The following is a 26,084-nucleotide window of genomic DNA, read 5'->3' as shown; positions in this document are numbered from 1 at the left end:
CTTGGAGCAAACACAGTAGAAAGACATACATCTCCATTCACTCTTTATTTTCCCTTTATGCACCAATCTCTGTGAGCCTTAAGCTTTCTTAGTATTGGTAAAGATTTGGTAGATGGCTCTGATGACTACACGTGTGGTAAGTTTATCCATCTACAGCTTGTAATAATCCGCGTTAAGGAGTTGGAGCTGGAACTGGATGAATTCAGGAGGCTGAAGGAGTGATAGATAGAACATATAGAGAGCTAAAAGAGGACCTATTGCTCGTTACAACAAAGGTGCAGGAGACAGAAAACTGGGTGATATTCAGGAAGGGAAAAGGGGTTAAGGAGCCAGTGCAGGGTCCAGGATATCTCAGATTGAGTCATCAGCATTCTTAAGTGGAAGGGTTAATAGCTAGAGGTCATAGTTCATGTAGGCATCAATGGCATAGGTAGAAAGAGTGACGAGTTTCTGCAAAGTGAGTTAGGTGTTAAGTTAAAAGACAGGAACTCCAGGGTTGTGATCTCAGGATTGCTACCTGTGCCATGTGCTAGTGAAGCCAGAAATAGGAAGAGTATACAGTTTAACATATGGCTAAGGGCTTGGTGTAGGAGGGAAGGTTTCAGATCTCTGGATCATTGAGCTCCCTTCCAGGGAAGGTGAGATCTCTGCAGAAGAGATGGTTTGCACCTGAACTGGAAGAGGACTAATGTCCTTGCGGGAAGATTGCTAGTAAGAAGTATTGTAGGAAAGATAGATGCATGGATCAACACCTGAAATTATGATATTGTAGCCATTAGTGAGATTTGGTTGCAGGAGAGGCAGGACTAGCAGCTCAATATTCTGGGCTTCCGCTGCTTTAGACACAACGGGGCAGGAGAGATTAAAGAGGAGGGGTGACATTACTAGTCAGGGAAAATGTTATGGCAGTGCTTCGTCAGGGCAGACTGGAGATCTTGTCTAGTGAGATGTTATAGGTGGAACTGAGAAATAAGAAAGGTATGCAATACACACAAAAACCAGTCCTGATGAAGGGTCTTGGCCCGAAACATTGACCGTTTACTCTTTACCATAGATGCTGCCTGGCCTGCTGAGTTCCTCCATCTCTTGTTTGTAATAAGAAAGGGATGACCACGTTAATGGGCCTATATTATCGACCCCAACAATCTAAGGAATTTAGAGGAACAAATTTGTAGAGAGATTGCAGACTATTACAAAAAACATAAAGTTGTTAGAGTGGTTGATTTTATTTTTCCACATATTGACTGGGACTCCCAAACTGTAAAAGGACTAGATGGGATAGAGTCTGTCAAATGTGTTCAAGAAAGTTTGGAATAGGCAGCCTAAATGGTTTGGCATGGACTAGATGGGCTGAAGGCCTGTTTCTGTACTGTACTTTTCTTTAACTTTATGTACTTTGAAGAAAGTATTATGGTTAACTCTCTTCACTATTAAGCTATTGTTGTGCCACAAGTTCATTCTGGTTTACAGCATATTTCCATCTAAGTGTCTCTCCCTCGGGAGAAGATAGAATGTAGCTCTGTAAAGTACCTTGGAATATATTGAGGTTGTGTGAGTTTCCATTTTTTCCTTGGCAATGCCATTAAGTGTTAGTGGCAGTTGGCTGAGCTCTCTCTTAATCAAAATAGACATTAACTGGTGGTTATGTGGTATGAATAATACCTGTAATGTCATTTGTATACAGCTTAAGCCTGACACTAGTTGCTTTATTAATGAACTTTATTAACCCCCGCTGATTTTCATTATCAACCCAGTTACTGCGTGTACTGCAAAGGATATGTAACTTGGTTTTGATACTTAGATTTTTTCACTGGATTAAGATGACTAAAATAATCTTTATTTAAGGATATTTTATTAAATCAAGAAGGAATTTGATGGTGAGCATTTGTGGTTGGAGAATTGATGGGGAACGATGATACTTTAAAGTTATCATTCAATAAGGAAAAAGCTTAGGAGGAATTTCTTTACACCTAGGTTTTGGACATGGCAGGGTCAGAGGAGAGGGACTAGAGATTGAGTCGTTAGAGGAATGAGGCTCTTCTCCCCTCTCTGTAATAACAGCCTGATAAGGAATATGGCCACTGCTCTGGCACTGGGATAAAGGAGGTGCCATGGGCATTTCTGTCAGCCAGAGGTTCTTAATTCATATGGGTGCCGAAGGTCACGGATGAGTGGTGAATCTGTTGAATTCATTGCCACAGCCTTCTGTGTAGACCAAATCATTGGGTATATTTAAGGCAGAGGATGATAAGCATGAAGGGATACGGAGAGAAAGCAGGAGACTGAGGCTGAGAGGGAAAATGGATCTGCCATGATGAAATGACAGAGCAGACTCGATGGCCTAATTCTGCTCCTATATGTTATGGTCTTATGGATTCCTTTCCAGAAACAATTGGCAAATAAAGTGTTGCATGGAATGATGGAAACTTTTTAAAATGTTCCGTACAGAAGGAATTACATTGGTGCTGTGTGATCAGATTAGAACATTCCATTTCAACTTCCATAATATAATGCGTTCTCTTCTCCTACCTCAGCTGAAACTCAGCATGTCTAGATAGGGCTTCCCTCTTTCTACTTTACCTAAATTCAAGGTATTCTAAAATGTTGTTGCCTGTGATCTAACTCCTATCAAATCCTGTTCACCCATCACACTTGTGCCTTCTGACATGCCTCCAAGTAACACAATGCCTCAATTTTAAATTCTCCTTGAATATTTCAAATATCATTTTAACAATAATAATCGTGTCTTTGGTTTCCTAGTTCTAAACTCGTGAAGTCTTTTTTGAAATTTCTTTTGTTTTTCTTTCCTCCATTCAGACTGTCATTGAATCATTTAAATTTGACAAAGCTTTTTCTGTGCTGATACCTCCTTTAGTGACTTGTCTTTAATTTTTATTTGATCATGCTTCCGAGAAGCTATTTGGGAAGTTTTGCTGCGATGAAGGAATTTTATTAGTAGTCAACATTATTTAAATAAGGAACATGCCCTGAGATAATACACAGGCAAGGCTTCCTTTTGTATTGTGTACTTGTTCCTGTGTTCGATATGGATAAAAGGAATCTCCCTGAAATAGTTATATTTCCTTATGTAAATGTAATTTTTTAATGCTCTTGAGAAGGTTTGTTGAATTCCAAGAAATAATACTCTAAACTATGCTCACAGAAGAAAACTTTTCAGTCATATCTGTTTCTGTGGTGGAGGAACCTTTTATGGACCAGAATATGTTGAGGGATTTTGGCAATTAGATAGATAGATACTTTATTCATCCCCATGGGGAAATTCAACTTTTTCCAATGTCCCATACACTTGTTGTAGCAAAACTAATTACATACAATACTTAACTCAGTAAAAAAAAAATGATATGCATCTAAATCACCATCTCAAAAAGCATTAATAATAGCTTTAAAAAGTTCTTAAGTCCTGGCGGTAGAATTGTAAAGCCTAATGGCATTGGGGAGTATTGACCTCTTCATCCTGTCTGAGGAGCATTGCATCGATAGTAACCTGTCGCTGAAACTGCTTCTCTGTCTCTGGATGGTGCTATGTAGAGGATGTTCAGAGTTATCCATAATTGACCGTAGCCTACTCAGCGTCCTTCGCTCAGCTACCGATGTTAAACTCTCCAGTACTTTGCCCACGACAGAGCCCGCCTTCCTTACCAGCTTATTAAGACGTGAGGCGTCCCTCTTCTTAATGCTTCCTCCCCAACACGCCACCACAAAGAAGAGGGCGCTCTCCACAACTGACCTAAATGTACTGACCTTATGCACTAAAATCCTTTTAATCATTTCGTTGTCAGAAAATTTGGCACTCAAACAAGTTATAAACCTACAGGATAAGCTCTACTGGAAGTTTACCTGAGTTTTTGCACTAATCTTGTGGTTGCACACCATGGAATCAACAAGCCCATTTGTCTGAGTGGAGACGAAGAACTGAAAGACAAAGGCAAATATTCTGTAATTTCCATCAATATATAGTACTTAGCTGAGTTTACATAAATGTAAACAGTTTAAAATGCTAGATTTTAAGTATGTATCAATTTATCTTAATTGCTTCATATCTTTTTATTTTTTGAGTGTTTGGTAGACAGCATAGCTGGATGTCAGGTTTCTTTACTATTCGTTTTTTGGATGGGGCTTGTTTCGGTCTGTTCACCTCGTGATGTGTTATGCAAAGCCCTGCTTTTGTGCTTGGCTTAGTCACTTTGGATCAGGACAGATAGAACGTAGAATGTAGAACGTAGAAATTTACAGCACATTACAGGCCCTTCAGCCCACATGTTGTGCAGAGCATGCAACCTACTCCAGAAACTGCTTTGAATTTCCCTACCACATAACCCTCTATTTTTCTAAGTTCCATGTACCTGTCTAAGAGTCTCTAAAAGATCCTATTGTATCCACCTCTACCACCGTTGCTGGCAGTACATTCCACACACCCACTACTCTGTGTGAAAAACTTACCTCTGACATCCTTCTTGTACCTGCTTCCAAGCACCTTAAAACTATGCCCCCTCATGTTAGCCATTTCAGCCCTGGCTATCTACATGATCAATGCCTCTCATCATCTTATACACCTCTATCAGATCACCTCTCATTCTCTGTCACTCCAAGGAGAAAAGGCCAAGTTCACTCAACCTACTTTCATTAGGCATGCTCTCCATTCTAGGCAATATCTTTGTAAACCTCCTCTGCACTCTCTCTATAGTATCCACATCCTTCCTATAGTTAGGTGATCAGAACTGAACACAGTACTAAGGTACTAGTGAGGTCTTGTATAGCTGTAACATTGCATCACAGCTTTTGAACTCTATCCCACGGTTGATGAAAGCCAACACACCATATGCATTCTTAACAACACTGTCAACCTATGCAGCAGCTTTGAGTGTCCTATAGACATGGATCCCAAGATCTCTCTGATCCTGCATATTACCAAGAGTATTACCATTAGTATTATATTCTGTCTTCAAATTTGACCAAAATTAACTACTTCACACTTTTCTGGGTTGAACTCCATCTGACACTTAAAGTCAAGTCAAATCAAGTCACTTTTTATTGTCATTTTGACCATAACTGCTGGTACAGTACATAGTAAAAATGAGACAACGTTTTTTCAGGACCATGGTGTTACATGACACAGTACAAAACTAGACTGAACTACGTAAAAAACAACAGAAAAAAAACTACACTAGTCTACAGACCTACCCAGGACTGCATAAAGTGCACAAAACAGTGCAGGCATTACAATAAATAATAAACAAGACAATAGGGCAATAGCACTTCTCAGCCCAGTTCTGCATCCTATCGATTTTATCATCCTTTCCCTGCCTCAATGGAACATACCTATGCAGAATGCCATGCAAATGTTCCCTGAACATTCACCATATTTCTGCCATGCATTTCCCTGAGAACATCTGCTCCCGATTTAGGTTCCCAAGTTCTTGCCTAATAACATCATATTTCCCCCTACCCAATTAAATGTTTTTCCAATTGCCTGCTCCTATCCCTGTCCAGCACTATGACAAAGGAGATAGAGTTGTGATCACTACCTCCAAAATGCTCTCCCACTGAGAGATCTGACAACCGATCAAGTTCACTTCACAATACCAGATCAAGTACAGCCTCTTCTCTGATTGGCTTATCTACATATTGCATCAGGGAAGCTTCATGAACACACCTAACAAACTCCACCCCATCCAAACACCTTGCTCTAGGGAGATGCCAGTCAATATTGGGAATGTTAAAATCATCTATTTCAACAACCCTATTATTATTGCACCATTCCACAATCTGTTTCCCTATCTGTTCATTAATGTCTCTGTTATTTTTTTGGGGGGGGGGTTATAAAAAACACCCAGTAGAGTTATTGCCCCCTTCCTGTTTCTGACTTCCACCCACAATGACTCCGTGGACAATCCCTCCATGACTTCCTTCTATTCTGTAGCTGTGATACAATCCCTGATTAGCAATGCCATGCCTCACCTCTTTTGCCTCCATCCCAGCCATTTTTGAAACATCTAAAGCCCAGCACACTCAGCAGCCATTTCTGCCCCTGAGACATCCAAGTCTCTGTAATGATTTCATCACTAAATTCATAATGGTCGATCTATAAACGGTATGGCTGTATTTCTCATACATGTCAGCATGACTTAATGTGTTAGAATGAATTAATGGCATGCATGATCCCTAATGATTAACTAGAATTTTTTTATTGAAGGTCACACCACCTCAAGCATAACTGTTGCAATAAGATTGTTTTTATAAATAAACCAAAAATGCTAAATTACTTTCTTAAGTATATTTAAAAGGTACTTTAAGGATAGAGAAGGTTTGGAAGGATTTGGGCCAAATGTGGGCAAATGAGACTGGTTTAGATGGGAATCATGTCAGCATGAACTGTTGAGCTGAAGGGTCTGTTCCCATGCTGTTCAATTCAATGAGTCTAAGAATTTTTTTTAAAGTAATGTGATTAATTTCATAATTAAAATTTCTGGGCCATAAGACATATGAGCAGAAATAGGCAATTTGGCTGCACCATTTGATCGTGTTTGATTTATTTTACCACACAACCCCATTGTTCTTGCCTTCTCCCTGTAACTTCTGATGCTTTGGCTAATCAGGAACCTATCAACATCTGCTTTGAATAGACAGTGGTTTGGCCTTCACAGCCATCTGTGGCAACAAATTCTACAGATTCACCATCCTCTGGCTAAAGAACTTCTTTCTCATCTTTGTTCTTAATGATGGCCTTCTGTTCTGAGGTAGTGCACTAGACTCCCCCGCTATTGAAAACCTCCTCTCCATATCCACTTTATTAAGGCCTTTCAATATTCAGTTGATTGCCATGAGATCCTCCCTCATTCTTCTAGATGCCACTGAATACAGGCCCAGAGCCATCAAAAGCTCCTGATACATTAACCCTTATATTCCCTGGATCAAAGGTTATGGGGAGAAGGCAGTAGATTGGGTTTGGGAGAGATAATAAGTCTACCAAGGTGGATTGGCAGAGCAGACCCAATGGCCTGAATGGCCTAATTCTGCTCCTATGTCTTAAGGTCTTATGGAAACATCCGGTGAAATGCATTGTTTACATTAATAAGCAACACAATCTAGGGATTTGCAGGGCGGGATGGGTGGGGGGTAGTGGGAGGGGGATGGTGAACAGCATGTAAGTGTTTGGCTGAATAACACAGAACACAAGAAACTACAAGACAACAATAGCAAACCAGCTACCTATACACACAGATATCTCCCAACCCTTGGACGGGCATCCAGCATCCGATCTCCAAGTTTTGACTTCCAGACTACCAATCAACTTTTGGGCTTCAATCTTCAGTATTGACCCCCAGACTAGCCAATGATGGGACTCGAAACTCCAAGGTCAAACCCACTGATCAGCACTAGTGCCTCCTTGTGCATTCTGCTTACATGGACTCCTGGTCGTTGGCCTTCAGGTGTGGAACAGTGGCCTGGATTGCAGATGTCCTATGTAATCTGACCATGCCACTGACTTTTGAATATGAGTGGAGGCCTGGAATATGGATATTCTTCATCACCTGTCACTGGACTTTAATGTGGAAGAAGTAGCATAGGGTGGAGGTTAGATCTCTAACTCCTCCACATCCCTATTAATAAACCCTACTCTGGCCTCTAATGTCTCCACATAACTGTTCCTAAATCTCCTCTCTGGCCCCAGAAACCATCCTTATGAACTTAAAAAAATAACTGACAGCATCTGTTAACCATAAGCTGGAACAATTTGATTCATACTGGGAAAAATGGTTTAACTACATAATGCCTCATAGGCCTGATTTTATTCTCACAAATCAATGAATCTGTTGTAAAAAAAAGATCACTCCCTACTTGTATATAGTTCTTTCCTTTTGCTTGTTTTTTCTTTCCACTCTTTTCTATAAGTGTATACCTCAGATAAATACTTTATGGAGATTTGTGATATATATGATTATATGATATATATGTACAATGTCTGAAATATATCTTATGGAAATGTTTGTTTGATGATGAACTTCAATAAAAAATAAATTACAAAAAAAAAAGAACTGAATTGGAGTGACGACCTTGATGGAGACTGCAGCTGAGTGCCATCTTGAAATTAAAATGGTTCCAAATTTGAGAAGGATATGCTGGTATTGGAGAGGGTTAAAATAGTCATCCCAGGAATGAAAGGGTTAATGTATGAGGAGTGTTTGATAACTCTGGGCCTGTACTCACTGGTGTTTAGAACTATGAGGGGGGATCTCATTGAAACCCTCCAAATATAGAAAGGCCTAGATAAAGTGGATGTGCAGAGGATATTTCCAATAATGAGAAACTCTGGGACCAAAGGGCACAGCCTCAGAGCAGAAAGACGTCCCTTCGGAATGCTGGTGTCAAGGATTTCCATAGCCAGAGAGTGGTGAATCTGTCGAATCGCCACAGACAGCTGTGGAGGCCAAGTTACTGGGTATCATTAAAGTGGAGGGTCATAGGTTATTGATTAGTAAGGGCATCAAAGGATATGGGGAGAAGGCAGGAGAATAGGGTTGAGAGGGAAAGTGAATCAGCCATGGTCAAAATGCGGAACAGACTGGATGGGTTGAATGGCCTGATTCTGCTCCTGTGTTATCATGTATGGTCATGTTTAATTAATGTAATAATTAAACCATCAGGATTCTCAACTCCTAACCAGAGTGGATAACTTCACTCACCCAATACTGAACTAATTCCCGAACCTATGGAATCACTTTCTAGGACTCTACAACTCAAGCTCTCGATGTTTGTTTATTTATTATTATTATTTAGTTTTTTCTTTTACATTTGCGCAATTTGTTGTCTTGCATATTGGTTGCTTGTCCATCTTTCTGTGCAGTTATTTCATTGTGTGCAGTGTTTCTTTTATTTACTGTGAATATCTGTAAGAAAATTAATCTCAGGGTAGTATATGGTGGCATATATGTACTTAGATAATAAATTTACTTTGAACTTTGAAATAATTTGCAGACTTAGAAAGTGTACAAACTGTACAGCCCAGGCTTAAGCCACTTAGGAAATTTGTCTTAAAGCTCTGCCGCATTATTGGCTTTTGGGTTATGTTCCACTGCTTTTCACAAACAACTTTCCCTTCAGTGGTTAATATTCTTTTTGCATTTTATTTCAAATAAAATTGGGATCATCTGCAACAATTGATCAATCTGATTGGAATAAAAATGCTCACTTCATTAACAATATAACCAGTGAAAGAGGACGCCTTCAGCAGATAAAAACTTCTGACAATTAGTCGGAAGCAACATTTTTTTCTATCTGGGTCCTCTCTACAGAAGTTCTCTAGTTAGCATTTATTAAAATAATTAATCTCAAAAGAAATGATCTCATTAACTACAGAGCTTAATTTAATTGATACCCTTCAAAAATGTGATTATATGACTGTTATATTGACAGTTATGTTCCAGCTACTAAGGATATCTTTTCACTAACAAAAGAATTTACCTTAAAATATTTGAAGTGGAATTTAAATACAATTAATAACAATGTGTAGAAATCGATTATCATGGTAAGGGTTTAATTGCTTAAAACAGCATTTGTCAGCTTTATGTTTTATTGACAAACTTTATCGATTTATCCAAATTTGGACTTTGACTTGTCTCTGGTACATAAAATTCGCATGTGCTGTTCAAATGGGAAATGGTTGTATTGATTTCCTTGACTTCAGCTGAAATGCTAAAGATTTTTGGATAAGCGTTCTCATTACTTAAGTCAAAATCAATATAAAAGAGCTTCTTTTAATGAAAGAGCAGTCTCAACACCTACTGTTGAAATGGAGTCCTGTTCATCCTTTGCCTTGGGTATTGATCACCTGGGTTGTATTACGGATGTCCAATTGGTTGACATTGTGGCTTAGTTATGTGTGTAAACTTGCAGGTTCAGAAAAGAGAAGGCACGATAAGAGTCAAACATGTAAAATCCATTTCTTGCAATGGAAAATGGTTGGGTGTTTTTTATAGGCATAATTTCAAAAATAAACTGTAAGATAACTGGGTTACAACATTCTATTAAATAATTTGTGATTTAGTTACAATGTGAGATGTTCTTTGTGTGATTTACTTATGTTGGCACGAGGGAAATGAAGGAATCTAGACTGAGTTTTCAGTTTTCGTATCTGTAAACAGTATTTTTCATTGCATCAGAAAATCCACATTCAGTGTCTGATTTCCCTTATTGAAAGTCCATTTGTTCTATTGTTGGTTGATTACTTTGTTTATCTAATTATTTTCTGGATTTCTTTCAGCCTGAAGTGAAGGAGCACAGTGTTTATGATCTTGAAGCAGAACATCAAACTAGGAAGACCCAAGCTCAAATGACAGCACTGCAAAACTGGAATGAAACAAATGTTAACCACAAGTCATTTCAGCAAGACCAACAGAAGGTATTCTGCATGGATACAATTAATTATTCCATACTACATAAATTGTCCAATTACCCTTGAGTTAATTAAGTGAAATAGACATTGATACATAGACAGATGCAGGTGTCATGTTATTGTGTTGTAAATTTCCTCCCTTTTAGTTAATGGGCCCAGCATGTAAGCTTCCTAATAACAAAGCTACATAAAATTATATTGTAATTAGAACTGTTTTGACCCATAGCTAGAAAATTGTATTTTCATGTACCTATCATTTTTGTTCAACTTTAGGTCAATTCATGTTTCCTGTTTTATTTTAAACTTCATGATGTTCAAAACCTGATTGGTTTTATGTTGTTTCTATGAGTAAGCATCTAAAAATAAATCTATATTTTAACAGGCTTAATTACACAGGTAAGTTATAGGAAAATATATCTATCTTTTATACATTCTTCAATCTTACATTCGTATTAGATGTGTTTCAATAAACTTCTATTTAAATTGTGCATTTTTTCATGAATGCTGTCTAGCATAAACTTGCAGGATGTAATAACTAATATCTCTGTCAATTGCAAAATCTGGAAGGATCTGGATTGAGAATATTTTTGAATATTTTCTCTGTTATCCTGGTATTATCTTCCCCTGAAAGGACATAGAAAAGAGTGTTATTTTCAGCATTTGGGTGTTGGGCATGTGAATGATGCGATCTGCCCAACACAGTTCTGTATTTAATTCTCATGAAAATGATAGGGATGTTGGCTGAGGAGGAAGCAGTGACCTTTGCTGCTTATCATTTAAATAGTTTTTTTGGATATTGTGGCGACATTTTTATTGGCTGTATTATCACAAAATATAGGCACGGATCACTGATCACAAACAAGGGAAAATCTGCTGATGCTGGAAATCCAACTCACACAAAATACTGGAGGAGCTCAGCAGGACAAGCAACATCTATGGAAAAGAGTATAGTTGATGTTTCAGGCTCAGACCCTTTATCAGGTCTAGATATGGGCTACAAATTACAACTGGAGATGGAAAAAGCATGTCAAAAGAGTAAAGTCAAAAGAGTAAAGTTACGAGAGTCAAGGGGGATTTCAATGTGCAGGTGGGTTGGGCAAATCAGTTTAGTGCTGACTCCCAAGAGAGAGAATTTGTAGAATGCCTATGAGATGGCTTTTTAGAGCAGCTTGTGGTTGAGCCCATACGGGATCAGCTATTCTGGATTGGGTATTGTGTAATAACCAGATTTGATTAGGGAGCCTAAGGTAGATGAACCCTTAGGAGACAGTGATCATAATTCACCCTGCAATTGAGCGAGAGAAGCAAAAGTCAGATGTATTGGTATTACAGTTGAGTATTGGAAATTACATAGGCACGAGAGGGGAGCTGGACAAAGTGGATTGGAAGGGGACAGTAGCAGGGACGACGGTAAAGCAACAGTTGGTGGAATTTCTGGAAGCAATTTGAAGGTGCAGGATAGATACATCCCCAAGAAGTAGTAGGATTCTAAAGGCAGGATGACGCAACTGTGGATGACAAGGGAAGTCAAAGCCAACATAAAAGCAAAAGAGAGGACAAGTAATAGAGCAAAAGTTAATGGGAAGTTAGAAGATTGGGAAACTTTTAAAAACCAACAGAAGGCAACTAAAAAGTCATAAAGGGGGAAAAGATTAAGTATGATGATAAGCTTACCAAAAATATCAGATGATACCAAAAGATTTTTTTTTGACAGACAGACAGACATACTTTATTGATCCCGAGGGAAATTGGGTTTCATTACAGTCGCACCAACCAAGAATAGTGTAGAAATATAGCAATATAAAACCATAAATAATTAAATAATAATAAGTAAATTATTCCAAGTGGAAATAAGTCCAGGACCAGCCTATTGGCTCAGGGTGTCTGACACTCCGAGGGAGGAGTTGTAAAGTTTGATGGCCATGGGCAGGAATGACTTCCTATGACGCTCAGTGTTGTATCTCGGTGGAATGAGTCTCTGGCTGAACGTACTCCTGTGCCTAACCAGTACATTATGGAGTGGATGGGAGACATTGTCCAAGCTGGCATGCAACTTGGACAGCATCCTCTTTTCAGACATCACCATCAGAAAGTCCAGTTCTACCCCCATAACATCACTGGCCTTACGAATGAGTTTGTTGATTCTGTTGGTGTCTGCTACCCTCAGCCTGCTGCCCCAGCACATAACAGCAAACATGATAGCACTGGCCACCACAGACTCGTAGAACATCCTCAGCATTGTCCGGCAGATGTTAAAGGACCTCAGTCTCCTCAGGAAGTAGAGACGGCTCTGACCCTTCTTGTAGACAGCCTCAGTGTTCTTTGACCAGTCCAGTTTATTGTCAATTCGTATCCCCAGGTATTTGTAATCCTCCACCATGTCCACACTGACCCCTTGGATGGAAACAGGGGTCACCGGTGCCTTAGCCTTCCTCAGTTCCACCACCAGCTCCTTAGTCTTTTTCACATTAAGCTGCAGATGATTCTGCTCACACCATGTGACAAAGTTTCCCACCGTAGCCCTGTACTCCGCCTCATCTCCCTTGCTGATGCATCCAACTATGGCAGAGTCATCAGAAAACTTCTGAAGATGGCAAGACTCTGTGCAGTAAATTGAAGTCTGAGGTGTAGATGGTGAAGAGAAAGGGAGACAGGACAGTCCCCTGTAGAGCCCCAGTGCTGCTGACCACTCTGTCTGATACATAGATACATAGAGAGTTAAAGAGAGGTGAGAGTAATCATTGGATCGCTAGAAAATGATGCTGGTGAGATAGTAACGGGGACAAGAAAATGGCGGATAAACTGACTAAGTATTTTGCATCAGTCTTCACTATAGAAGACAGAAGCACTATGCCAGAAGTTCAAGAGTATCAGGGGGCAGAAGTGAGTGCAGTTGGAATTACTGTACTTGGGAGAAGGTGATTGGGAAACTGAAAGGTCTGAAGGTAGCTAATTCACCTGGACTTAAGGGACTACAGCCCGGGGTTCTGAAAGAGATAGCTGAAGGGATTGTGGAGCCAGTATTAATGATTTTTCAAGAATCAATAGATTCTGGATGGCTGGAAAATTTCAAATGTGACTCCACCCTTCAACAAGGTAGAGACGCAGAAAAAAGGAAATTATAGGCCAGTTAGTCTGACCTCAGTGGTTGGGCAGATGTTAGAGTCAATTTTTAAGGACGTGGTTTTGGGGTACTTGGAGGTGTCTGATAAAACCAGCATGGCTTCCTCAAGGGAAAATCTTGCCTGACAAATCTGGTGGAATTCCTTGAGGAAGTACATGCAGGAATGAGAAAGAAAAATCTGTGGATGTTGCGTACTTGGATTTTCAGAGTACAGTGATATGGTGCTGCACATGAGGCTGTTTAACAAGGTAAGAGCCCATGGTATTACAGGAAAGATACTAACATGGATAGAGTATTAGCTGATTTGCAGGAGGCAACGAGTGGGAATAAATGGAGCCTTTTCTGATTGGCTGCCGGTGACTTGTGTTCTGCAGGGGTCAGTGTTGCTTCTTTTTACGTTGTACATCAGTGATTTGGATGGATCAATCAATGGCTTTGTGCCCAAGTTAGTAGATGATACAAAGATCAGTGGATGGGTAGGTAGTGTTGAGGAAACAGCAGGGCTGCAGAAAGACTCCTAAAGATTAGAACTATGGCCATAAATGTGGCAGATTGTATATAGTATTTAATTTGCAGGTTGAGTCAGTGGTAGGGAAGACAAATGCAATGTTAGCATTCGTTTTGGGAGGATTAGAATATAAAAGTAAGGATGCAATGCTGAGACTTTATAAGGCACTGGTGAGGTCTCTTTTGGAGTATTGTTTGCAGTTTTTGGCCTCTTACTTAAGAAAGGATGTACTGATGTCAGAGCAGGTTCAGAAGAATGCTGAAGAAGAATCACTCTATTTGAGGAGTGATTGATGGCTCAGCCTTTACTAACTAATATTTAACGAAGAGAGGGAGGATCTCATTGAAAACTATCGACTGTGGAAAGGCCCAGGTAGAGTGGATATGGGGAGAATGTTTCCTATAGTAGGGTAGTCGAGGACCAGAGGATACATCCTCAGAAAAGAGGGACATTCATTTAGAATAGAGATGAGGAGGAATTTCTTTAGCCAGAGCATGGTGAATCCGTGGAATTCATTGCCACAGGCATCTGTGCAGGCCAGGTCTTTGGGTGTATTTAAAGTGGAAGTTGATTGGTTCTTGATTGTCAGGGCTTGAAAGGTTACATGAGGAAGGCAAGAGAATGGAGTTGAGAGGGAAATAGATCAGCCATGATGGAATGGCGGAGCTTACTCAATGAGTCAATTAACCTAATGCTGCTCCTTTCTTATTGGTCTTAAGACTCCACAACTCAGTATTGTGCATTTACTTGTTTATTTTTTATTAACATTATTTGTTTTTTTTCTATATTTGCACAGTCTGCTTCCTTTTGCCCATTGGTTGCTTGTTTGTATTTGCGTGCAGTTTTTCATTCATTCTGTTGTGTTTCTTTGTTCTGCTGAGAATGCCTGCAAGAAAATGAATCTCAAGGGGTAGTATATGGTAACATGCATGTATTTGATAATAAAAATTTTCTTTGAACTTTTTACTTTGAAAAATTCTGTCTTCTCCTGTACTTTCACCATAAAGTGATGTCAGTTAGCACAGAGAAGTCCAATCCTCTGCTGCTCGCAGTCTTCTTTATGATGCACATACTTATTTATTCTCTGTCTACTGCAGGCTACCTGGAAGCAAACCCTCAGCAAAGTAATTGCTCCTTTTTATCTGGATTTAGAATTCACCCTAAGTTTCTTGGATATTCTCAGCTCTTACAACAGTAAAGGACTTATTGATAAATATTACAATGCCACCTCTTGCTTGACATTGCTTTCTGTTCTATCTGAGCAGTCTATACCTTGGTTGATTGTCTTGCCCATCTTGCAACTACGTCTCAAAGATGGGAACAATGTTTTGTTGCTATCTTTAATTATAGGCCTGATGTAATGAGCTCTGCTTTATAATGCATTAAAATAGATGCATTCCAGCCTTGCATTCCTCCTTTGTGTCTAGAGACTTGGTTTTTCCCCGACATTTATCTGTTCCTTGGCTGCCTCTTTATTCATACCCTGTGTTCGGTTTCTAGCCAATTTATTTAAACCCTCCCCAGAAGATCTATAAATCTATACTGTAAATCCTTTTTTAAGGGCATTAGACATGATTTAGACACAACCCGTCAATCTGGTACCAGCCTCACCTTTCCCAGAAACAGTTCCAGTTATCCAAAAATCTGACTTTTGAATTTAATAATATTATGGGAATTTGTCAATATGCATAGGTGTCCATTTGTCAGGTGCTCATTGCCTAGGAGTAGCCTGTATATGCTTCTCTCATTCATTTAAGGATGTTGATGTTGACCTTACCTTGATTGAGATTTATTTTTCCTTCATGGTCACTGTGTTTACAATTTGTTACTGGAACTTGGTTGGAGAGACTGAAAAGAAATGGCATTGTCATTTACTAATTAAGATAGACATCTCAGCAGTTAGGAAATTAATTGGTTTTCAAAGGATGTTCTTTTTACTAATTAAATGTTATAAATCAGATGATTTTAATCCAGAAGCTCTGATATCAGTCTGTGGGCTGAACAGGAAATGAAACATGCTAGTATTCTAATTTTGCTGGTCTTTGTTTTACATCGCAAGGAGCTTGCCTAAAGCTAATGGGGATTCACTAATGGATGCAAATGGGAATTCAAGGCATTAACTAATACTTCAGTGCTGTTTAAAACTTGATAGAAGTAAAACTTAGAGAGATTGATGCCACAGAGACAGTGAAAGTGCTATTGGACCATAGAATCCATATGCTGTTGCTGGACTGGATTCCAATTCGAAGCTTATTCCAATTCTAAATCAATAAAGGAAATTTCAAGATTGGATTGCTAAGCTTATTTAAAGCTTTAAAATTATTTTAAAATAATTTTATCTGTGGCATGATGTGCACCATAATAAAGCATATAAATGTGCTGTTTAGAATTATATTGTATTGCATATAGTAGCAGGAGCTTCACCCTTTATAGTCAATATGAACAACGACAAAAGCCATTCCTAGCAACTAGGTGGTATTGGCCAAGAATGGGGTGCTTCAATTCATCTAAAGAGCATTGCATCAGGAGTCTGTGCTCTGTATGGAAGATCATTGAGTCTCCTTGCAGTACAATGTGATGTCGACTGATGCCTAATGGATTATAACCAAAGGTTTGTTATTCAACACATTTGTAGCTTTTCTCTACTAGAAATAAGATAATAGTTGTTGCCAGCAGCTGTCACAATTCTTTTATCCAGCAACACTAAACTTCAGTCCAATATTCCATCCTTCTGGAAAACTGAAAGGTTTATTGCTGAGAAACAAGGAATGATGATACATGTATGCCTCATGAAAGCCTTGTGCTCATTACTGTAGCTGAACAACATGTGCATAAATTAAACCATGGAACTAGTAGGAGTAAAATTAAACACATAATAGGATTTTCCATACAGAAATTCATATCTTGTTAGGCTTATATTCAATGCTAAACGTGGGATGTAGAATATTGGTTCTCAGGGGTTTATTGATTTATTTTAGTCAAGCAAAGTTCTCTAGTAGTATTTTTCACTAATATCTATTGCATTCAGTTCCTCATTTTCATTTACTCCTTAGTCCTTTGGTATTTTTGGCAGGTTTTTGGTATATTCTTCTATGAAGACAAACTCAAAGTAGTGATTCTCTTATTTCTTTAAGTGCACCCATATCTGTCCACAAAGGACTCACATTTGCCTTCCCTACTCTATTCCTTTTTATATACTTCTTAAGGCCAGAGTCCAACCTGATATTACACTGATATATGAACTATGTAATCCATGAGGTATGAGTCTGTAAAGTTGCACTGCTTTCTTTCTGGCACAGGAGATGCCAATTACCAACATAAGATGTAGTGGATTTCAGGCGGCCCCCAGGCTGAGTCATAAAAGTGCAACACTAGAATGCATATGGCAGGGAAATTAAGCATGCTAATGAATTCATCATAAGATTGCATACATTTTTATATGTAGAGATATATTCAGTAGTACATGTTAGCATTTATCTTCTCTGAGAGTAATAGTTAAAATTCTATTTTCTTACTTTCGTTCCAAAGTTCTCATTTCCCTTTCCAACTACTAGCTATTCTTAATGTTAATACTTTCACTGCTTCAGTCAATAAATTTGGTAGTGTTGCCATAGCCTAATAACCATATGTGACAAAAACGTTTCTCCACTTTTTTCCCTAAATCTTATCTAATTTCTTACTATCAAATCAGCTTTAATCTCCTTTTCTAATAAGCAGTTGTTACCCAGCTTATAGTTCAAATTCAAGTCTGAGTCATAGAAAACCACAGAACAATAGAGGGCCCTTCAGCCCATTTAGTCCATGCCAAGCCATTTAAGCTGCTTAGTCCCATCAACCTGCACCCAGATCATAGTCTTCCATGCCCCTCTCATCCATATACATACCTATGCAAACTTATCAGAAATATTGAAATCAAAATTGCTTCCACCACTTGGCTGGCAGCTAATTCTGCACACTCACTGCCCTTTGAATGAAGAAGTTTCCATTCATGTTCCCTTAAACATTTCACCTTTCACACTTAACCCATTATCTTTAGTTGTAGTCTTGCACAACCTCAGTGGAAAAAGCCTGCTTACATTTACCCCATCCATACCCCTCATAATTTTGTATACCTCTATCAAATCTCCCTTCAATCATCTACATTCTAGGGAGTAAAGTTCTAACCTATTCAATCTTGCCTTAGAACTCAAATCCTTCTATCCTAGAAACATCCTTGTAAAATTTCCCTGTACTCTTTCAATCTTGTTTACCTCTTCCCTGTAGGTTGGTGACCAAAACTTCATGCAATACTCCAAATTAGGCATCACAAATGCCTTATACAACTTCAACATAACATCCCTTTTCCTGTACTCAGTGCCTTGATTTATGAAGGCCAATATGCAAAAAGATTTCTTAACAACCCTATTTACCTGTGATGCCACTTTTAATGAATTATGGACCTGTATTTCCAGATCCCTTTGTTCTACCACACTCCTCAGTGCTCTGCTACTCACTGTGTAAGACCTACTCTGGTTGGTTCTTCCAAAGTGCAACAACTCACACTTGTCTGCATTAAATTCTATCTGCCATTTGTCAGCCCATTTTTCCAGCAGGTTCAGATCCTGCTGCAAGCCCTGATAGTCTTCCTTGCTGTCCACTACACCCCTAATCTTGGTGCCATCTACAAATTTACTTATCCAGTTAACCACATTGTCATCCAGATGACAAACAGCAACAGACCCAGCACCGATCCCTGCAGCACTCCACTAGCCACAGGCCTTCAGTGAGGGAGGCAACCATCTACCATTCTCTGGACTCTTCTGCAAACCCAATGTCTAATCCAATTTACTACATTATTTTGAATACTAAGCAACTGAACCTTCTTGACCAACTTCCCATGCAGGACCCTATCAAATACCTTGCTGAAATCCACGTAGACAACATTCATTGCCTTACCTTCATCAACTTTACTGGTATCTTCCTTAATAAACTCCATAAGATTGGTTAGACATGACCTTCCAAGCACAAAGCCATGTTGACTATCACCAATCAGCCCCTGTCTATCCAAATACTCATATATCCATTCCCTTAGAATACCTTCCAATAACTCTCCCACTATTGCTCACTGGCCCTTTTGATGGCTCTTGGTCTGTACTTGCTGGAATTCAGAAGGATGAAGGGGGATCTCATTGAAACATTTTGAATGTTGAAAGGCCTAGACAGAGTAGATGTGGAAAGGATATTTCTCATGGTGGGAGAGTCTAGGACAAGAGGGCACAGCCTCAGGATAGAGGGGCGCCATTTCAAAATAGAGATGCTGAGAAATTTCTTTAACCAAAGGGTGGTGAATTTATGGAAATTATTGTCACATGCAGCTGTGGAGGCCAGGTCATTGGATGTATTTAAGGCAGAGATTGATAGGTTTTTGATTGGACATGGCATCAAAGGTTACAGGGAGAAGGCCGGGAACTGCGGGTGAGGAGGAGATAGAAAAAATGGATCAGCAATGATTGAATGGCGGAGCAGACTCAATGGGTCAAATGGCCTAATTCTGCTCCTATGTCTTATGGTCTTATGGTCTATAATCTCCTAGGTTATTTTGAGTGCCTTTTTCAAAAGGTGGAAAAACATTAGCTATCCTCTAATCTTCCAGTACTTCACCTGTTGCTAAGGAAGACTTAAATATCTCTGCTAGGGTCCCTGAAATTTATGCACTGGACTCCCACAGGGCTCAAGGGAACACCTTGTCAGGCCCTGGGGATTTATCCACCACAATCTGCATCAAGATAGCAATGCCTCCTCCTCTGTAACCTGTAGTGGGTCCATAACCTTACTGCTGCTTTGCCTCACTTCTATAGACTCTGTGTCTATCTCCCGAGTAAATACAGATGCAAAAATTCCAGTTAAGGTTTCTTCCATCACTTTTGGTTCCATGCATGGATCTTCCAGAGGATCAGTTTTGTCCCTTGCAATCACTTTGCTCTTAACGTATATGCAGAAACCTTTAGGGTTCTCCTTCACTTTGTCTGCTAGAGGCACCTCATGCCTTCTTAACTACAAAGTGTTTCTTGTTTAAAATTACTTACCTATGAGGCATATTTTCAGGGTTCCACAGTCGCGTGACTATTACAGCTGTGGGCGTTGGAGTTTGGAGTTTAATGTCAGTGTCCTGTGCATCATCCCTGTGGAATGCATGGGTTTTGTCCAGGTGCTCCGGTTTCCTCCCACAGGTTAGTAGGTTAATTGGTTATTGTAATTTGTTGCTGGGTGGCTCGGCGCAAAGAGTCAGAACAGCTTATTTCGCACTTTGTCTCTAAATTTTAAAAAAGCCTCTAAAATGCTCTCACTATTTCATTAGATACGTAAATCATAGAACCATAGAACACTACAGCACAGTACAGGCCCTTCAGCCCTCCATGTTGTGCTGACCCATATAATCCTTAAAAAAAAGTACTAAACCCACACTACCCCATAACCCTCCATTTTTCTTTCGTCCATGTGCCTGTCCAAGAGGCTCTTAAATACCCCTAATGTTTTAGCCTCCACCACCATCCCTGGCAAGTCATTCCAGGCACTCACAACCCTCTGTGCAAAAAACTGACCCCTGATGTCTCCCCTAAACTTCCCTCCTTTAATTTTGTACATATGCCCTCTGGTGTTTGCTATTGGTGCCCTGGGAAACAGGTACTGACTATCCACCCTATCTATGCCTCTCATAATCTTGTAGACCTCTATCATCCATAAGACTCCGTGGAAATACCACTCTCGTGCCTTTGGTGTAAGAGCAAAGTCATTCTTGTTGATTCTGTGCAAAGCTGCAATGGAACACACAGGTGCTGCTAATATTAGTGGAATCCAGTCACCATGGCAATAAATTTAAGAAAATATTCATGTTTTAATAAAAGAAATGTAATTATAGTTACAGCCTCAGTTTTTTTTACAAAATAAGTGAATGGTTGGTACAAAATCTGTTTTTCTGGATGTACACTTTGCTCTTGTTCTTAACTAACTGACCTTTTTAAAACAGGTTTTCTGGGAGACACAAAGGTGTAAATATTGTTGCACCAACCTTACGCCGCAAGCACGGTATTATAAAACTTTGGCTATGAAAGATTAAAGCAATTGTATATTTAATTGTAATTTTTATTAAATATCATGAATGTTATAATTTAAAATGAAAAGAAAAATTGTCAAATTACTTAAAACAGCTATTTTGTAGTTCCATTGGTACTCAGATTGATTCTATGGAACTTCATGAGGCCCTGACTAACAAATCTGAAAAAAAATCATGAAATTATGAAGTTTATTGTCATTGCTTGCTTAAATATATTTGATTAAACAAAATACTAACTAAAATACATATTATATATATATATATATATATATAAAATAAATATATATTTTGTGTTGTGTTGTGTTAACTATAAATACCTGCTGCACACTTGTAACAAAATTGTGTGAGGATATTGTGCAGTAGAAAGTCTGTAAAGAATATACACATGGGAAGGATGTAAAACATATGGCATATTAGTGGTTATGGTATGAAGCTTTCTGATCTTATCTTTGCTTTCTTTAATAACACAAGGGTATATTACAAAATATAATGGAATTTTCTTTATTGTTCATAGTGAATCAAAGATCTTGTGTAGTGCTGTGGAGACTGATTTACCAGCATTGGGGTCAGTAAAGTAGAACTGAGAAAGAGCCTTTGCAATTTTTCAAGTGATGTTCCATGGTTAGCAGTTGGAATGGCATGCATCATTTGAGAACCTGGAAGGGAAGTTTATAACGACAGCGACATGAATATATACTTGGGAATAGCAAAGCTATGTTGGAATGGATTCAGTGTATGACGAATATTAAGTGCACTATTTTTGTTCAGGAAAGAAAATGAAGTTGGTCATGTTAGCCTGACAGATTGCTGGGAATGGGAAGAAGGCAAAATCTTTTTGTGAGAAAGTGTTACCGAGGCATTTAGAAAATTATAATTTATTTATGTTGGACACAAGAACTTGAGGAGGCTATTTAGCCTTCAAGCCTGCCGAACTGTGGTGTAATAACAACAATTCACCTAAAATGTATCTCTTTATAATTCAGTTTGCTCTCAAATCTATTGCTCAAATAGGGAGGGATGCTCTGGGAGAAGCTCCTTAATGATTACAATACTGTAGCACCACCTTCTGGTGTGTATTCCCTGAAGAATAAGTTTTGTGATTTGCTCTGCTGAAACTTGGCATTACTTTGCAGGATGAAGCAAAATCAAGCATAATATTTATAAAGACAAAAAAACTACAAATTTTAAAATAATTAATGCTGTTAATGTGACCTTCCACATATTGTACTAACTCACAGAAGGTTTTTTTCCAGGAATAAAAGCAGGATATGCTTCAAGGTAATCAGCCAATCAGATGGCAACTGTGGAGAGAGAAACAGAACTGATGCAACAGGTCGATGCCCTTTAACTGTTGCTTTATCTGCTGAGCATATTCTCATGTTTATTTCTGATTTCCTTTGTTTGGTTATTTTGTCTTCCCAGTTATTATTTATCCTTTTTACATTTTAATATTTCAGTGTCAGTTTGGCCGCGTTGTACTTTGATGCCACAAGTCATTATCATGATTTGTCTATCGTTGTTTTACATTTCAGGTTTTTCTATATCATTCTATGAACATTGACCTTCCTTTTGGTCCCTATTCATGTTGAACCCCTGTGAGTGTACATTCAGTAAATGTCATTCACCAGAATTATGTCGTATTCTCGTAAATAGGCAAAATCTGTACTGTTATTATATTGTATTTGATTCCAGTACCAGTGTTTATGTTCCCAAATGATAGATTTCAGTGGCATCAGCCAAAACATTACAAGTATTTTGGATGATACAGTAGTCTCTGATTTTCATCTAAATTACTGGAAATATTTGATTTACAAGTATGTTACAAGTGAGATAGTAAATAGAGTGAACTAGGACCAATAAATAACAATAATCCCATCATGGGAATTTGACGTAGGTTGGAAATTTTGTCATAAAATTCTTGCCTTGAATCACATGGAAAATAGTGGTTCAAGGATGGTTGCTTACTGCCACTTTTTCAAGGAAAATAAATTCTGGCTTGGCGATAATATCCATAACATATGCATTAATTTTTAGGAAGTAGTTCAAGTTAATTGTCAAGATATCAAATTTGTGAGATATTTATAGTAAGCATTTCCATTCAAGAAATGGCAAGGACACATGGTTCATATGTGAAAATTTTGAATTAATATTCTTTAAGAAGAATTAAGTTTGTAAAGCACCTCCAACCATGACAAAATAAGCTTGGTATCTCAAAGTGTGAATGTGCTCTGATATATCAGGTTTCTGATTAAACCAGTCAAAAGTTTGTCACCCATTAAGAGATGGTAATTCTGCTTCTCGGAAATGTGTTGTCACACAAAGAACACTTCAGCAGAGTTTCTCGTCTGGTATACTGTCAACAATTTGCAGGTGACACTGGGGGTGTAGTGACAATGAGAAAGGGTATCATAGTTTGTGGAGAAATCTGCATCAGCTGGATAAATGGGCTGAAAAATGGCAGATAGAATTTAATGCAGTGTGAGGTTTTGCACTTTGGTAGGACCAATCAGAGTAGGTCTTACACAGTGAATGACAGGGCACTGAGGAGTGTGGTAGAGCAGAACAATATGGGAATACAGGTACATAATTCGTTGAAAATATTATCACTGGTAGATAGGGTCGTAAAGAAAGCTTTTGACACATTGGCCTTCATGAATTGATGTATTAGTACAGGAGATGGGATGTTATGTTGAAGTTGTATAAGACAATGGTGAGTCTTTATTTGGAGTATTGTGTGCAGTGTTGGTCATCTACCTACAGGAAAATTGTAAACAAGGTTGAAAGAGTGCAGAGAAAATATAGAAGGATGTTGCCAGGTGTGGAGGACCTGAGTTAAAAGGATAGTTTGAATAGCTTAAGACTATTCTTTAGAATGTACAAAAATGAGAGGAGATTTGATAGAGGGGTATAGATCAGGTAAGTGCAAGCAAGCTTTTTCCATTGAGGTTGGGTGGACTACAACCAGAGATCATGGGTTAAGGGTGAAAGGTGAGAAGTTTAAGGGGAACATGAGGGGAAATTTCTTCACTCAGAAGGTTGTGAGAGTGTGGAATGAGCTGCAGGCACATGTTGTGCATGTGAGCTCAATTTCAACTTTTAAGAGAAGTTTGGATAGGTATGTAAATAGCAGGGATATGGAGGACTATGGTCCAGCTATAGGTCTTTGGTGTAGGCAGTTTAAATTGTTTCGGCATGGACTGTATAGGCTGAAGGGCCTGTTTCCATGATTGACTCTCTAAGTGAGAAGTATCAAACAATAAAGCTTTTTTCCTCACTCAGACCATTGAAGATTATTTTTATGCCAGAAAAGTATGAATTCTATTCCCCTATACAGCAGTTGTAATAACAATCATTATTTAGATCTCCAGGTCCTGAATATTTTGAGTCAATGACTCATTGACTTTCCAACACATTATCACAGAATTTAGACTAATTAGTCAGCAGCAAATCACAGAGAACAGGACTCACCTTTGCTAAAGACCGGGGTTAAAGATCTATTTTTGTGGCGATAGTCCTTGTGATGTGAAGGAGGTTCCCTACACAGATCCTCCACAGGTGACGGCAGTATTCCATTCCTGTGAACTGTTTATAACACGGTTTGCAAGCTGGAAATGCAACTACAAATACCTGCAGTCAAGTGGAAGCTAGCAAATGGTTCTCCTCCATTTCCCAAATGTTCATTTGTATGTGCAGGCTGTACCCAAGTCAAACATTTGTGAGCTGGGAGGGACCTGTATGCACATTTTGATAATTGTTAATAGGCTTGTTAATAAAAGCGATCAGAACTGGCATACTTGTCATGCAGTTTTTCACTCTTCACTTGAACCAGCTTGCTGCAATTCATCAGACATACGGGATGAATAGTTAATATAGCAGAAAGACTTTTGTATTAGTCAAAGCAGGTAATTCAAAGAAGTTAAGGTGAGTGGTGGCATTGAATTAAACAACACGCGGTTTATTTTGATTTTTTATTTTCCGTTAGTCCTCATTCTTACACTTAATTTCTTAAATCTGGATGTATTACTTTATTTTTATTGTTTACTTTATCATCCTGCTTGAAGGCCTCCTTTTGAAGAATGGTGAATTTGCTATGACTGTATTCAAATTCTTCAAAAAATTATTTGAAGTCTGAACCCACTTGGTAAGCAGGTCATTGGTAAGTTTTTGTATGAGTTGATTGGATTGTTTTTTAATGTTTTGAGGGCCACAGTGGACTAACTGGAAAGATGGACCATTGAGTCTGCCAAAGTAAATATCCCCTTGCTGTTATTTTGTTCTCGTGTGTATCAACACTTGGGACAATAGTAAAGAATAGTTTCAGGGAGTACATTTATCTAGCAGATAATAAAACAAAGCTCAGGATAATTATAAAGTCTTTGTTTGATCTGTATCTGCAACATGTTTGGCAGATACTTAAATTATAGTTTGGTTAATTTCATTCTCTGCCAGACTCAACTAAATTTCTTTTTTCCCTCAGTTTCTCTTTTTTAAAACTTCCTTCTTAGAATTTAATTCTGTTTTACAATCCAAAGCACTGGATAATTTGATGCATCTTTTCACCTAGTTTGAATCACCTGACTTAAATAAAAGGTTTCCTGCTACCCCTTTGTCTTCTATGACTGATGCATAGATAACCTTGATCATTCATTAAAACGTTACTGACCAATACAAAGTCCAAGAGACCTCAAAGTCTCCAGGCCTCCACTCAATTAACTACTATTGATGACTTCATTGGTATCATCACTCAAGTAAATTTCCATTCTTATTTTAAACATGTTAACACTGTTCATTTACTATCTTAAATGAACTTGTTGATTGTTGCCTTATTTCAACAAATTTCCTGAACCACATACCATTGATCCAAACCAACAAAATGGACTCTTGACTATTGCTGATATTTGCTTTCTGGATGCATTACGATGGACTCTATATTGTAATTCAGTCC

General features: G+C 38.6%; 1 protein-coding gene across 1 annotated transcript in view; it reads left to right on the top strand.

Moving 5' to 3' along the window:
- Positions 1 to 26,084, top strand: part of LOC140725104 (uncharacterized) — a 523,726-nt gene that overhangs the window by 154,901 nt on the left and 342,741 nt on the right. The window contains exon 6 of the mRNA XM_073040122.1: positions 10,283 to 10,420. Within this exon, the coding sequence (XP_072896223.1) occupies positions 10,283 to 10,420 (138 nt within the window). The remainder of the gene's footprint in view (positions 1 to 10,282; positions 10,421 to 26,084) is intronic.

This window comes from Hemitrygon akajei, chromosome 1 (assembly GCF_048418815.1).
Source record: "Hemitrygon akajei chromosome 1, sHemAka1.3, whole genome shotgun sequence".
Classification (NCBI taxonomy): domain Eukaryota; kingdom Metazoa; phylum Chordata; class Chondrichthyes; order Myliobatiformes; family Dasyatidae; genus Hemitrygon; species Hemitrygon akajei.
The sequence above is the reverse complement of the archived record's forward strand: the minus strand, read 5'-3'. Positions and strand labels throughout refer to the sequence as shown.